The 13280-nt window shown below is 51.0% G+C and overlaps 1 protein-coding gene across 1 annotated transcript in view; it reads left to right on the top strand.

Annotated features, from left to right (window-relative positions):
* Window positions 1-13280, top strand: part of SLC6A3 (solute carrier family 6 member 3) — a 46344-nt gene that overhangs the window by 8844 nt on the left and 24220 nt on the right. The window contains exons 3-5 of the mRNA XM_023195041.1: window positions 866-1100; window positions 10184-10322; window positions 11497-11631. Coding sequence (XP_023050809.1) covers window positions 866-1100; window positions 10184-10322; window positions 11497-11631 — 509 coding nt within the window. The remainder of the gene's footprint in view (window positions 1-865; window positions 1101-10183; window positions 10323-11496; window positions 11632-13280) is intronic.

Below are 13280 nucleotides of genomic sequence, written 5' to 3'. Positions count from 1 at the left end.
GATGGTTGTGAATGGCAGTGGATTGTTGTGGATGGCCAGGGGTGGATATGGCTGGTTGTGGACGGCCATGGAGGACTGTGGATGGCTGTGGATGGATGAATGGTTGTGGATGGCTGTGGATGGATGTGGATGGCTGTGGATAGCCATGAATTGTTGTGGATGGCTATAGATGACCGTGGATAGTTGTGGATGAATGGAGATGGCTGTGGATGGCCGTGGATGGTCCTTTATGACTCAAAGTGGCCCTGGATTAGTCTGGGTGATCATGTGTGGTCCTGGGTGCCCTCCATAGTCCTGAATGAGCCTGGTGGCTGTGGGTGGCTATGGACGTCTGTCAAGGACCCCAGGTGTCCCTTAGTGACTATTGGCAGTCTTGATGGCTCTGGAAGACACTGGGTGTCCCTAGACAATCTTTGATGGCCCTATTTGCATGGGTTCCCTAGGTAGCCCTGGGTGCTTCTGGGTGGTCGTGGATGATTCTGATGGTTTCACATGGACCTGACAGCCCTGGTTAACCATGGGTTGGGTTGCCCTGGGTCACCCAGAGTAGCCCTTAGATGGCCTCAATGATCCTGGATGACCCTGATGGATCCTGAGTGGTTGTGGTGGGGATGGATGACCATGTGTGGCTGGGGGTGACCTTGGTGTCCCTGGGGGTCTCTGGGTGCATCAGGGTGGCCCTGGATACTCGCCATAGCTCTGGGTGACCTTGCTGGCCCTGGATGTCCCTCAGAGACACCCTCAAAGTCCTCAGGGTCTGTGCTCAGGGTAATGTCTCCTGTGAGGGGAGGCGGAAGGGACGCGTTGCTGATGGTGGCTCTGTGCTCCGCCCACGTGGGCTCCACGGCCACCCCCTTCCCGCTAGGTGTGGGCTTCACGGTCATCCTTATCTCGCTGTATGTCGGCTTCTTCTACAACGTTATCATCGCCTGGGCACTGCACTACCTCTTCTCCTCCTTCACCACGGAGCTCCCCTGGATTCACTGCAACAACTCCTGGAACAGCCCCAACTGCTCGGATGCCCCACCTGGCGACTCCAGTGGCAACAGCCCGGGCCTCAACGACACTTTTGGGACCACACCTGCTGCCGAGTACTTCGAGTAAGTGGGAGTCAGGTCCTCGGGAATGGGAGAGACGGTGCAGCTGGGTCCCCATGGTCGCCCCTTGGTTGGCCACCAGCCCTTGCTGACTCCCAGGGTGCGGGGAGGGGGAACCTGTTCCTGCACTCCATCCCTTTAGTGCTGTGGAGGGGCGCATTTCTGAATCACTGTGATGGTCTCCAGGGACTCAGCAAAACTCCTACAGGGCGAGCCCTCAGCAGGGATGGGGCACTGAGCAGCTCCGCTGGCTGCGATCCTGCTCCCAGCAGCGGCTCGGGGCGGGAGGGGGCTGGTGGGGAACACAGCAGCCCTGTGCGGAAGGTTGGCAAGCTCCGGTCTCTGGGAGCTGCAGTGGCATCTCTGGAGTGAGTCAGCCCCGTGTCTGGGCTCCCTTCCTCCCTGTCCTTCCTCTGTGCATAGCCTGGGGCCAAACTGCCTCACTTGGGCCCTTGCCCTCTCCAGAAAAGATACCTTTCTGGGCTTCACTGCACAAGAAGTCTATGGCTTCAGTAGGCAGCCCCTGTCTCCAGGGTGCTCCAGCCGTCCATTTTTCGCAGGACTTTGTTTTGTTGTTTATGTGCACGGCTTTATTTCTGTCTCTGGGCCTCCTTCCACCTCCCATGCCGGTGAGTCCCATATCCAGCAGCCTCCTGGGTCTCTGCCTCCTTCTCTCTTTGCGCTGGCCAGGCCCGACCTGCACAGTCCTCCCCAGCCAGGCCCACCCCTCACCGTCCACCCCGGCCAGGCCCACCCCTCACTGTCCACCCTGGCCAGCCCCAACCCACACAGTCCACCCCATCTAGGCCTGTCCCTCACTGTCCACCCCAGCCAGGCCTGCCCGTCACCATCCACCTGCAGCACCTGCTTTCCTGAACCCCGACATCTGCAATGAAGTCTTTTTGAGCCCCGTGCCAGCTCCTGCTGGCCCTCCCTCATCACCACGTGGCCTGGCCCAGCCTGGAAGGGCTGTGACTGCCCACCATGGGTCTCCTGTTTCCCCTGGACCCCTCCCGGAATCCAGACCTGGCAGGTGCCATCCACATTCCCCTGCTGGGAATGGAGCCTCATGCTGGGTTGCATTCTGACAGGCAGACTCTTAAACTCAGCCGCTGTTTTGGAGAGGAGGAGAGGAGGAGAGGAGGAGAGGACGTTTGTGCAATTCTCACTACATCCACTGTTTCCCATCAGGAGGAGAGAGAGTCCAGGCTGGGGCGCCAGGAAGGCGCTCGTGGGAGGAGGGCTGGTTTCAGAAGTGGGCAGGCGAGAGAGAAGATGCACCCGGGATGAGTCCCGGTTGGTTTGCCTGAAGACACCTGAGCATCGCCATAGGAAGCACAGCCTCAGGCAAGGTCGTGGGAGCGTCTGACAGGACTCCCCTGGTGACAGGCAAGCAGGAGATGATGAAATCGTCCAAATAACGCACAGTCACACCATTTGTCCAAGTAGATTTTAACATTCTTGAGGGAGAAAATTCCCATTGGGTGTGCATGGCCTGTTCACATCTACATTTCCCTAATTAAACACCCCACGGACACCCCAGGCCTGGGCTGCATGTGCTCTTGCTGTGTGGCCAGATCTCAGGGTTAGTGTGTGATCAAAGAGAGGGGCCAGCAGGAGAGAGCGGGGGGCGCACAGAGCCAGGGGCAGAGGCCGCAGAGGCACCACTGGGGCGAGAGCCTGAGAGTTCCCAGTACCCAATGCCCTGTTAAAGCTGCCAAGTGCCGCCACGTGGGGACTGCTTTCCTTTTGTTTGGGCAGTGTGAGAAATGTTGACTCACCTAAGTGATGTTCAGGTAAGAAAATCAGAGAGGAAAATTTAGTGTAATGATTAGTCCAGTGATCCATTGTTAAGAATGCTAGAAGGAAAGAATATGTGTTGTTATTTTAAACGATCAGACTAGTGAAGTCTATTTGGAAGTTCTCAGTCTGGAAGGAAGGAAGGAAATGGAAAGGTGCCCAGCCCTTCACTCGGAAGCCCTGTCCGCACTGGCACGTGGTATACTCTAGCTGGCGGCAGCCCAAGAGCAGACGTGGGGAGTTGGAGAAGGTTTAAGATCAATTCAAGAATGATTAATGCCCCAGGGCACCGAGGCGCTTGGCACTCCTCCCACGCCTTCTGAAGGTGATTTTCCCAACAGTGGGACTCAGGTTCCCCTGAAACAGGCCCCAGTGACTCTTGGGAAGCAAGGGGGACAGTCATAATGTGCCCAGGTCTGCTGGGAGTTTTCTGGATTTCGAACCTGCTTTAGAAAGCAGATCACTGGACAAAGGATGTCAGGTTCCTGCTGGCACATGTAGTCAGGGAGTGGATGTCCCACCGTGAAAGGCCACAAAGGCCAGAGTGGTTGTGATGCATGGTGGTGCGGCTCTTTGTCCTAGATAATGTGTATGCCTGACTTTCTCAGTAACCACAAAAGGGACTGAGTTTCCTACACAATGTACCAAACATGCCGCCTCATAAATTTGACAACTAAGATGTTAGCAGGAGTAGATCTGAAAGGGCTTTATCGTGCGTTTTTACTACAGGTCCTCAGGAAGTAACCGTGAGGCCTGGGTGAGACGCTGGCCATGTCTTCTGGGCCCCGAGTCAGAAAAGGCTGCTGAGCTGCCCCATTGACAGCACTTCTTCCACATGCCATGAATGCCGTGTGCGGTGCTGGCTCCTGCACCCAGTGTTCCTCAGGGTTGGCAAATGAAAGGTATCCTTGGGAGTTGCTGGCACCCTGGCCCCCAGGGGTCCCAGCCAGCCTTCCTGCATTGCCATTTCCTTCTTGGGCAGCATTCCACCCACCAGAAGGAGGTGGCAGAAATGGTTCCGGCAGAGAAATGAAAGGAACCCTTCCCTGTGGGAACCTGGAGATTACTGATTAGCTGCATTCCACAAATTTGATATGCTGTGTTTTCATTTCAAAACCCCAACACAGGACCACATAACTCTGATCAGTTTACAGTTTCTCCACTTCTATAAATACTTATCGACACTGCCTAATATAAATTATAAAGTTATAAATTAAAGCTATTAATTTGCCTTGAAGGGACTGCATTAGCTGCATCCCACAAAGTTTGATATGCTGTGTTTTCATTTCATTTAGTTCAAAGTATTCCCTAATCCTTCTTTTGATTTCTATTTGACTAATGGGGCATTTTTAGAAGTTTGTTGTTTAATTTGAAATATTTGGAGGTTTGCTAGATATTTTTGTTATTGATTTCTAATTTAATTCTGTTTTGGCAAGATGATGTGCTTACACATCTTTAATATTTTAAAATATATTGAGACTTGTTTATGACCTACTAGATGGTTTACACTGGTGAATGTTCCATGTGCACCTAGAAAGAATATGTATTCTGCTGTCTGGTTGGAGAGTTGCATAAATGTCAGAGAGGTCATGTTAGGTCATTGTGTTATTCAGGTTTTCTACATCCTTACTGGTTTTCTGTCTACTTGCTCTATCAGTTACTGAGAAAGGGGTACTGAAATCTCAACTATAATTGTAGATTTGTCTATTTCTTTTCACTTCTATCAGTGTTTGCTTCACTCATGTATTTTGAAACTCTGCTATGAAGGGCATACATGTTTATTATTATTAGTCTTTGAATTGACCACTTTACCATTTGAAATATCCTTGCAGGTTAAATTTCTCATTCTGAAGTCTACTTTTTCTGATAGTAATATGGCCACCCCAACTTTCTTATGTTTACTGTTTGTGTGGTATTATCTTTTCCAGCCTTTTATTTTTAAACTATATGGGCATTATATATAAAATGGATGTATTGTAGACACCATCAAGTTGGTTGTGCTTTTTATCCAATATGGCAATCTGTTTTTATTTTATTTTTATTTATTTATTTATTTATTTATTTATTTATTTATTTATTTATTTATTTTGAGACGGAGTCTCACTCTGTCACCCAGGCTAGAGTGCAGTGGCGCGATCTCGGCTCACTGCAAGCTCCGCCTCCTGGGTTTACGCCATTCTCCTGCCTCAGCCTCCCGAGTAGCTGGGACTACAGGCTCCCGCCACCTCGCCCGGCTAGTTTTTTTTATTTTTTGGTAGAGACAGGGATTCACCGTGTAGGCCAGGATGGGCTCGATCTCCTGACCTCGTGATCCACCCGTCTCGGCCTCCCAAAGTGCTGGGATTACAGGCTTGAGCCACCGCGCCCGGCCAGCAATCTCTGTTTTTAAATTAGAATTTCCATTCAATAATTGTCAGCATGGCTGGCTTTAAGTCTTCCATTGTGCTAATTTTTTGCCTCATCTCTTCTTTGTTTCTTGTTTCCTCTGTTTATTCCCTGTTTTGAATTAATTTTTTAGGCTTTCATTTTATCAACATTATTAGCTAATAAACTATAGCTTTCTGTTTTCATTTTTTCGTTGATTTTATAGGATTTACAACATTGGAGTTTAACTTATCACAGTCTGTCTTCAAGTGACGTGATACTGTTTCACAGAACAGAAGGGCCTACAACAGTAGACTTCTGTTTACCTCACGTCCTTTGTGCAATTGTCGCCATAGATTTTATTTCTACAGTATGTATCAACTCCATGACACCTTGATGCTATTTCTGCTTTAAGCATTAACATTTTAAACAAATCTAACACAGAAAAGAAGTTTTCTTTTTTTTATATTTTTATATTTACCTGCATAGTCACCATCTCTAGTGCTGTCTGATCCTGTATGTAGATCAGGGCTTCCATTTAAGACCATCTTCCTTCCATCTAAAGCATTTCCTTTAACATTTCTTGTAGTGTAGACTTGCTGGCCGTGATTCAGCTTGGACTTTACACAAAAATATTTTGCCTTCTTGAGGGGTTATTGTGATAAACTATACATAGCATTGCTTACCATCTTAGCCATTTTTAAGTGCACAGTTCAGTGGCATTAGGTACATTCACATGTTGTGCAACCATGACCATCATCCATTGGACTTTCCCCTCCTCCAAAGCTGAAATTTTGTCCCCATTAAACACTAAGTCCCCATCCTCCCTCACCACAGCCCCTGGCAGCTACCATTCTACTTTCTATCTCTGTGAATTTGTCTACTCTAGGTCCCTCCTCTGAGTAGAATCACTTATTTTTTTGTGACTGGCTTATTTTACTTAGCATATGTCTTCAAGGTTTATTGAAGAATTTCAGAACCAGAATTTCATTCCTTTTTAAGTCCAAATAATATTCCAATTCCATCATATGGATATATCATGTTTTGTTTATCCATTTATCTTTTTCCTTTTTAGAGACAGGATCTCACTCTGTTGTCCAGGCTGGAGTGTGCAGTGGTATGATCACTGCTCACTGCAGCCTTGACCTTCTGGGCTCAAGCAATCCTCCTGCCTCAGATTCCCAAGTAGCTGGGACTACAGGTATGTGACACCACATCCAGCTAATTTTTTAAAATTTTGTATAAAGTGGGGTCTTGCCATGTTGCCCAGGCCTGTCTTAAACTACTGGGCTCAAGTAATCCTCCCGCCTCAGCCTCCCAGAGCACTGCGATTACAATGTGAACCACCACACATGGCCAGATCTATTTATCTCTTGATGGACATTTGGGTTGCTTCCACCGTTTGGCTACCGTGAAAACATGCTGCTGTGAACTTCAGTATTGAGTACCTGCTTTCACTGCTTTCGAGTGGATACCCAGAAGTTGAATTGCTGGAGCCATGTGATGATTCTGTGTTTAGTTTTTTGAGGAACCACCACACTGTTTCCCACCATGGATGCAAATCAGAACAAGGGTTCCAATTTCCCCACATCCTTGACAACACTTACTTTCTGCTTATTTATTTTGATAATAGCCATCCTAATGGGTGTGAAGTGGTCTCTCACTGTGTTTCTGATTTCTATTTCCATAATTATTAGTGACTATTGGGCATCTCTTCATGTGTTTATTGGCCATTTGTATACCTTCTTTGGAGCAATGTCTATTCAAGTCCTTTGCCCATTTTTGAATTGGGCTGTCAGTTTTTTTTGTTGTTGAGTTTTAGGAGTTCTTTACATATTTTAGATATTATTCTCTTATCAGATTAATAGATGATTTGCAAATACTTTCTCTCATTCTGTAGTTTTCCTATTTTATTTTTATTTTTATTTTTTTTGAGACGGAGTCTCGCTCTGTCGCCCAGGCTGGAGTGCAGTGGCGCGATCTCGGCTCACTGCAAGCTCTGCCTCCCGGGTTTACGCCATTCTCCTGCCTCAGCCTCCCGAGTAGCTGGGACTACAGGCGCCCGCCATCTCGCCCGGCTAGTTTTTTGTATTTTTTTTTTTTAATAGAGACGGGGTTTCACCGTGTAGGCCAGGATGGTCTCGATCTCCTGACCTCGTGATCCACCCGTCTCGGCCTCCCAAAGTGCTGGGATTACAGGCTTGAGCCACCGCGCCCGGCCTCTGTAGTTTTCCTTTTCACTCTGTTGGATAGCATCCTTCAATGCACAAAAGTTTTAAATTTTGATGAAGTCCAATTCATCTTTTGTGTCATATCTAAGAAACCATTGCCAAGTCCAAGATCGTGAAAATTTACCCTATGTTCTCTTCCAAGAGTTTTATGGTTTTTGCCCTAATATTTGGCTCTTTTATCCATTTTGGTTTAGTTTTTGTATATCATGTGAAGTGGCTGTTGACTGATTTTCCTCTGGTTGTAGATCACATTTCTTGCTTCTTGTCATGTCTAGTAATTTTTTATTAGATGCTAGACTTGGTGAGTTTTATACTAATGGGTACTTAGTTGTTGTTGTCCTTGTTTAGAGAGTGTTAGATTTGTTCTAATGGGAGGTTAATGTGCTTTGGCACAATTTTATCCTTTGGAAGCTTATTTCACCCCCTCACTGCCTTGGCTCCCTCTTGGTAAAAGGGGGTGAGAGGGCTGCTGTGAGGTCATCACAATGATGTGTGGGAGGCCCGAGCATGCCTGGGTCACCACCAGTGGCTCCACTGTCACCCAATTGAAGAATCGTGGCCATGAATTCACCAGGAAAAAGAGCCCAGCAGAAACTGGGAGGTGCTGTGCCTTTTCCATGCCCGGTGAACATCCTTGGGCCAATGGTTTTCTGGTCCTCCCAACTATTTATGGCTTATGAAATGCCTGCACGTGAGCCCCATGCTTCTTCCCAGACGTCCTTTGATTGTCTCGCCCAGCCTGCCCTCAGAAGCATGGACATGCTGGGAGCCACACAGCTTTCCCCGGCTCCTGGTATGGCTGGTTCCCATGCTGTGGTCAGCTGTGGGGACCCCTCTTCTCGGGTTGACAGCACTCAGGAGTGTCCAGTTCTCTAAATTGTCTGTGGGATTTCAAATAACCTCAAAGCACAGTGACTTTCTAATTTCAAGAAGGGGCCCGACCCGGTGTGTTGAGGTGCTGCTTCTGACGTTCCTTTCATGTTTGATGCTGAGCCAGCTGTGCGTGCTGTGGATGCAACCTTGTGAGAAGGCCCCGAGTGTGGCAGCACACTTTCCCTGGGTCTCCGCCTCAGGTTCAGGAGGGCCTGTGCCACATAGGGGCATTGGCTGAGTTTGCTTTTCTCCAGGCACATGGGAAAGGGGAGAGGGCGCGCTGTCTGGTCTGGGTGTGTAATCCATGCACGTGTGTGTGTGAGGCACCGAGGCTGCCAAGACATGGGCGGGTGGCATGCTGGGGTCAGTGACACTATGGGCAGTGAATGAGGAGTGGTCCGGGCTGCACGAAGTTGCTGTGAGGCCTCAGAGGCTCCCCGTGGTAAGGCCTTGCTGGGGGAGCAGAGCGACAGGGACTCGGCCAGCAGGGACAGAGCCTGGTGTGTGGCCGGAGTGAGAAGAAGGCCCTGGGAGTCTCCACTGCCCCAGGAAGGGCAGGCGTGACCTCCACCGGCTCAGGCGACTTCCCCTGCACAGTGTGGGTGACAGACAGCCTCCTGACTGAGTGGCTTGCCCTCGGAGAAGAGCAGAGAATGGTGGTGACGGTTTCAGTGGTGCAGCCATCTGTCCACCCGGCCAACCTGGGGCCTGTGCCTGGGCGCCCTCCAGGATAGGACAGAAGCACTGTCCAGCCCTTTCAGGGCTCGTGGGGCCTTCCCTGTTGGCAGCAGCCAGGGTGTCTGGTATGATTCTGGAGTTTGAAGAGCCGAATTCCTGGGACATGGCCCTGGAATGCCTCGCAGCTGATGGAAAGCTCCCCGAGGCTGCAGTCGACTGGGCTCCCCCATGGGTGTCCGTTGTTATCTCTCGGGGACCTCAGTGGACCCACAACAGAAGCAAACCTGGGTGTGGGAGCTCCTCTCATAACGCTGCTCCTGGCTGTCACAGCTCCTGACTCTACGGTGGCAGCGGCACGGCTGTTACGGTCGCCTTGGCCCCAAGTCACCGTCTGCAATGGTGACACAGCCCGCTGCACATAGCCTGGTGCATGTTCTCCCGCAGAGAGTGTCACCGGGATGGAATGAGTTCCCGCAGAAAAGGGGCCCAGGATCTGGAGCAAGGAGCACGGCCGATGGTCAGCTCCATCCCTCACCCTCTGTTCTGCCCATTGTGAGGGATCCTGCAAAAAACAGTGGAACTGCGAGTGATTCCTGCTGGAGCAGAGTCATCCACTAAACCTGTTCCTCATGGAATCCTCATAGCAGCAGGGGCTGTGATGTGAGCAGGTGTCGTGAGCCGTCCCCTCAGAAAACAGTGCTGGCTGGAGCCTGTGTGCCTGGTATTATTACTGGAGTTTGCTCAGTCTCATCCCTGGAGAGGGACCCTGGGGCTGTCCTGTGGGCAGCAGTGGGCACCCAGCATTGCTCAGCAACTTTCTTTTGGTTTCTGTGGCTCCTTTTCTTCAAAGACCCAAGGTGCCCTTTCTCTCCCCAGCTCCAATGAGCAGAGGTGCCAAGGGCAGAGGGTGAGGCGGGGCTTCCTGGGCCTTCCATGTGCTTTGCGGGTTTCAAGGGCAGCCCTGACATCTCTGCCAGGGCCTGTGGGCCAGACCTCCCTGGAGGGAATCTCTTGTCCATCAGACTGGATGCTCTCTGCCCTGCTGAGCTGGGGAGGGCCGGTCCCTGGGCAAGCTCAGCCATCCAGTTCCAGGTGGGTTGACAGCCACCCACAGAGGCCCCCGCTGACTCCCCTCTGCAGGCGTGGCGTGCTGCACCTCCACCAGAGCCATGGCATCGACGACCTGGGGCCTCCACGGTGGCAGCTCACAGCCTGCCTGGTGCTGGTCATCGTGCTGCTCTACTTCAGCCTCTGGAAGGGTGTGAAGACCTCGGGGAAGGTGAGGCTCGGGGTCACCAACTGGGTCTGTAGACATGGGGCCACCAAGTGGACATGTGGCCGTGGCTGGGCAGGAGGTGCACATGTGGCCTCCTGGGTTTTGTGCTACAAATGTGGCCATGGCCAGGTTGGGGTGGACACATGGCCATGGTTGAGTTTGGGGGACACATATGGCCATGATGAGGTTGGGAGTGTACACGTAGCCATGATTGGGGGTACACCTGTGGCTGTGCTGGGTTGGCTTGGGTAGACACATGGCCATGGCTGGGTGGGGGGAGGTGGACACGTGGCCGTGGCTGGGCTGGGTGGACACAGGGCACCGTTGGGTTTTGGGTCCATATGTAGCTGTGTTTGGGGAAGGGCCTCAGGAGGGAAGCACCCACGGCAGTGTTTCTGGCAGGAAGGCACACACAACATGATTTTTTTTGTTAATAAAAATACTTTGGGAGGCTGAGGCGGGCAGATCACCTGAGGTCAGGAGTTCAAGACCAGCCTGGCCAACATGATGAAACCCTGTCTCTACTAAAAGTACAAAATTAGCCGGGCGTGGTAGCATGTGCCTGTAATCCCAGCTACGTGGGAGGCTGAGGCAGGAGAATTGCTTGAACCCGGGAGGCAGCGGTTGCAGAGAGCTGAGATCATGCCATTGCACTCCAGCCTGGGCAAAAAGAGCGAAACTCCATCTCAAATAAATAAATAAATAAAATAAATACTTTTTTAAAAAACCAGTTTTGACCAAGGTATGCCCCTCCCTTGGAATAGTGTGTGTAGTATGGCACCAGCCATGGGAGCCTCCCGCAGGGACACAGCCCAGAGCTGCCTTTCATCATCCCACAGTGCCATTCACCAGTGTCAGTCCACTCACATCCCACACATCAGAAAACCCCCATCAGCCACTCCCAGCTACTCTGGCGGACCGAATGCAGAAAAGGAATGTGCTTTCCCTGCCAAGCTGTTCTTCCCATTCCATCCCTGGGGAGGATGTGCAGGACAGAAAGCGTTTGACCTTCTCACTCCAATGAGCATTTGCTGAGCTAGCGTCCCGGGAAATGTTTGGGAATTGGGCTTCCCAGTCAGAGGACAAGCTGTCAGGGCAACCTAGTGCCCTTGTGCCAGTGTTTGCTCCCACCGAGGGCCCCACCTGTGCAGCCTGGTGACACTGTCCTCTCCTGCAGGTGGTATGGATCACAGCCACCATGCCATACGTGGTCCTCACTGCCCTGCTCCTGCGTGGGGTCACCCTCCCTGGGGCTATAGACGGCATCAGAGCGTACCTGAGCGTTGACTTCTACCGGCTCTGCGAGGCATCTGTGAGTACAACCCGCTCACTGCTTCACAGTCCACAGGGGCTCTGACGTTCCCAGATTTCCGTATTCATTGCCTGCCAGGGCTGAGATGTATCAGAGTTGCAGAATTCAGGGTTCCTTCCTCAGGAAGCCACATCTCAAGTACCCATGATACAGTATGAGTCATCTAAATCAGATTATACCAAAAACTCCATCTAGAGTCAGGCTGCAGATTTGGTCAGCAAAAGAAGAAATAATTCGGGGTTAAAATGTTTGGAGAAGGCCTCCTGGAGAGAGGAGACTTGGCTGGGCCATGGGAGATGGGTTCTTTGTCAAGAAAGGGAGGAGAAGGGGCTGCACCATTTCTGACAAACAGGCCCAGAAACAGAAGCAGCCGTTGGTGGCAGGCTGGCATGACAAAAACGGCAGCTCACTTGGGGCTTTGTTGGAAATCAGGTGGACTAGGTGGAGGAGGTGGCAGGCCCCAAAGCCACCCAGGGGCATCCATGTTGCTGTGAGAGGACGATGCAGCAAGAGGGGTAGGGCCGTCTCAGCTGGAGTGTGAGGCAGGAGGCTGTTGAGAGGTGCTGCCCTATGTCCCTATGTGGGTGGGCTGGTGGAGCCAGGTCTAGGGGTCATGAGGCAAGTGTAAACCCAAGGCAGAAGTGGGAAGGAAGGGAGACAGGATAGGCAGGCATTGCTGCAAGCCTCCCAGGAAGCCCCAGGGAGACAGCAGCTGACAGGTGCAGTGGGAGAAGGCACCTGGACATGGCACCTATGAGCCTGCAAAGCAGCTGGGTGGGGGTGGGGGTGGAAGTGTGTCTGCAGCACTGAAGGGGAAGCCTCTGTGGAGACAGGAGCCATGGGTGCAGCAGGCATGTGGCCCACAGGAGCCACAGAAGAGAGAGGAGGACAACCAGGGCAACAAAATCAGCCGTGGCCAGGGACCCACAAGTGCAGAGCTGGAGCCAGACAAACCGTGAAGCTAGCAGTGTGTCAGGACCCCAGAAAGGCCAAAGTGAAGCCAAGCGGTGCATTTGCAGGAGCAGGACATGTTATAGAATCAAACAAAAACACCACAAGTACAATGTGGAGCCTAATGCTCCAGTCAGGAAGAATAGGCAGCCCCATGAGGAGGCAAAACAAACACCAGTGCATATGAAAAGATGTCCATTGGCAAACAAATTACAAAGGTGAGATGTAAAAAATTAGATGGAGAGAGTGAATAGATTGGATGGATGGATGGATGCTAAGTAGGTAGGTGGATAGGATGGATGAATGATAGGTAGATAGATAGGATGGGTGGATGGAAGGCTGGCTGGCTGGCTGGCTGGATGGATGATAGGCAGGTAGGTGGATAGAGTGGACGGATGCATGGATGGACGGGTGGATGGACAGATGGGCAGATTGATGGATGGACGGATGGATGGATGAGTAGGTAGGTAGGTGGATAGGATGGATGTATGGATGATAGTTAAGTAAATGGATAAAATGGATAGATAGGATGGATGAATGGATGGCTGATAGGTAAGTAGGTGGATAGAATGGATGAGTAGATGGATGGATGGATGATGAATGGATGATGGATGGGTGGATGAATGGATGGATGGATGATGGGTGGATTGGTGGATGATGGATGGATGGGTGGATGGATGAATGATAGGTAGGTAGTT

The sequence above is a fragment of the Piliocolobus tephrosceles genome, chromosome 4, assembly GCF_002776525.5.
Source record: "Piliocolobus tephrosceles isolate RC106 chromosome 4, ASM277652v3, whole genome shotgun sequence".
NCBI classification, from domain to species: Eukaryota; Metazoa; Chordata; class Mammalia; order Primates; family Cercopithecidae; genus Piliocolobus; species Piliocolobus tephrosceles.
This window is presented reverse-complemented; position numbering and strand designations above follow the sequence as displayed.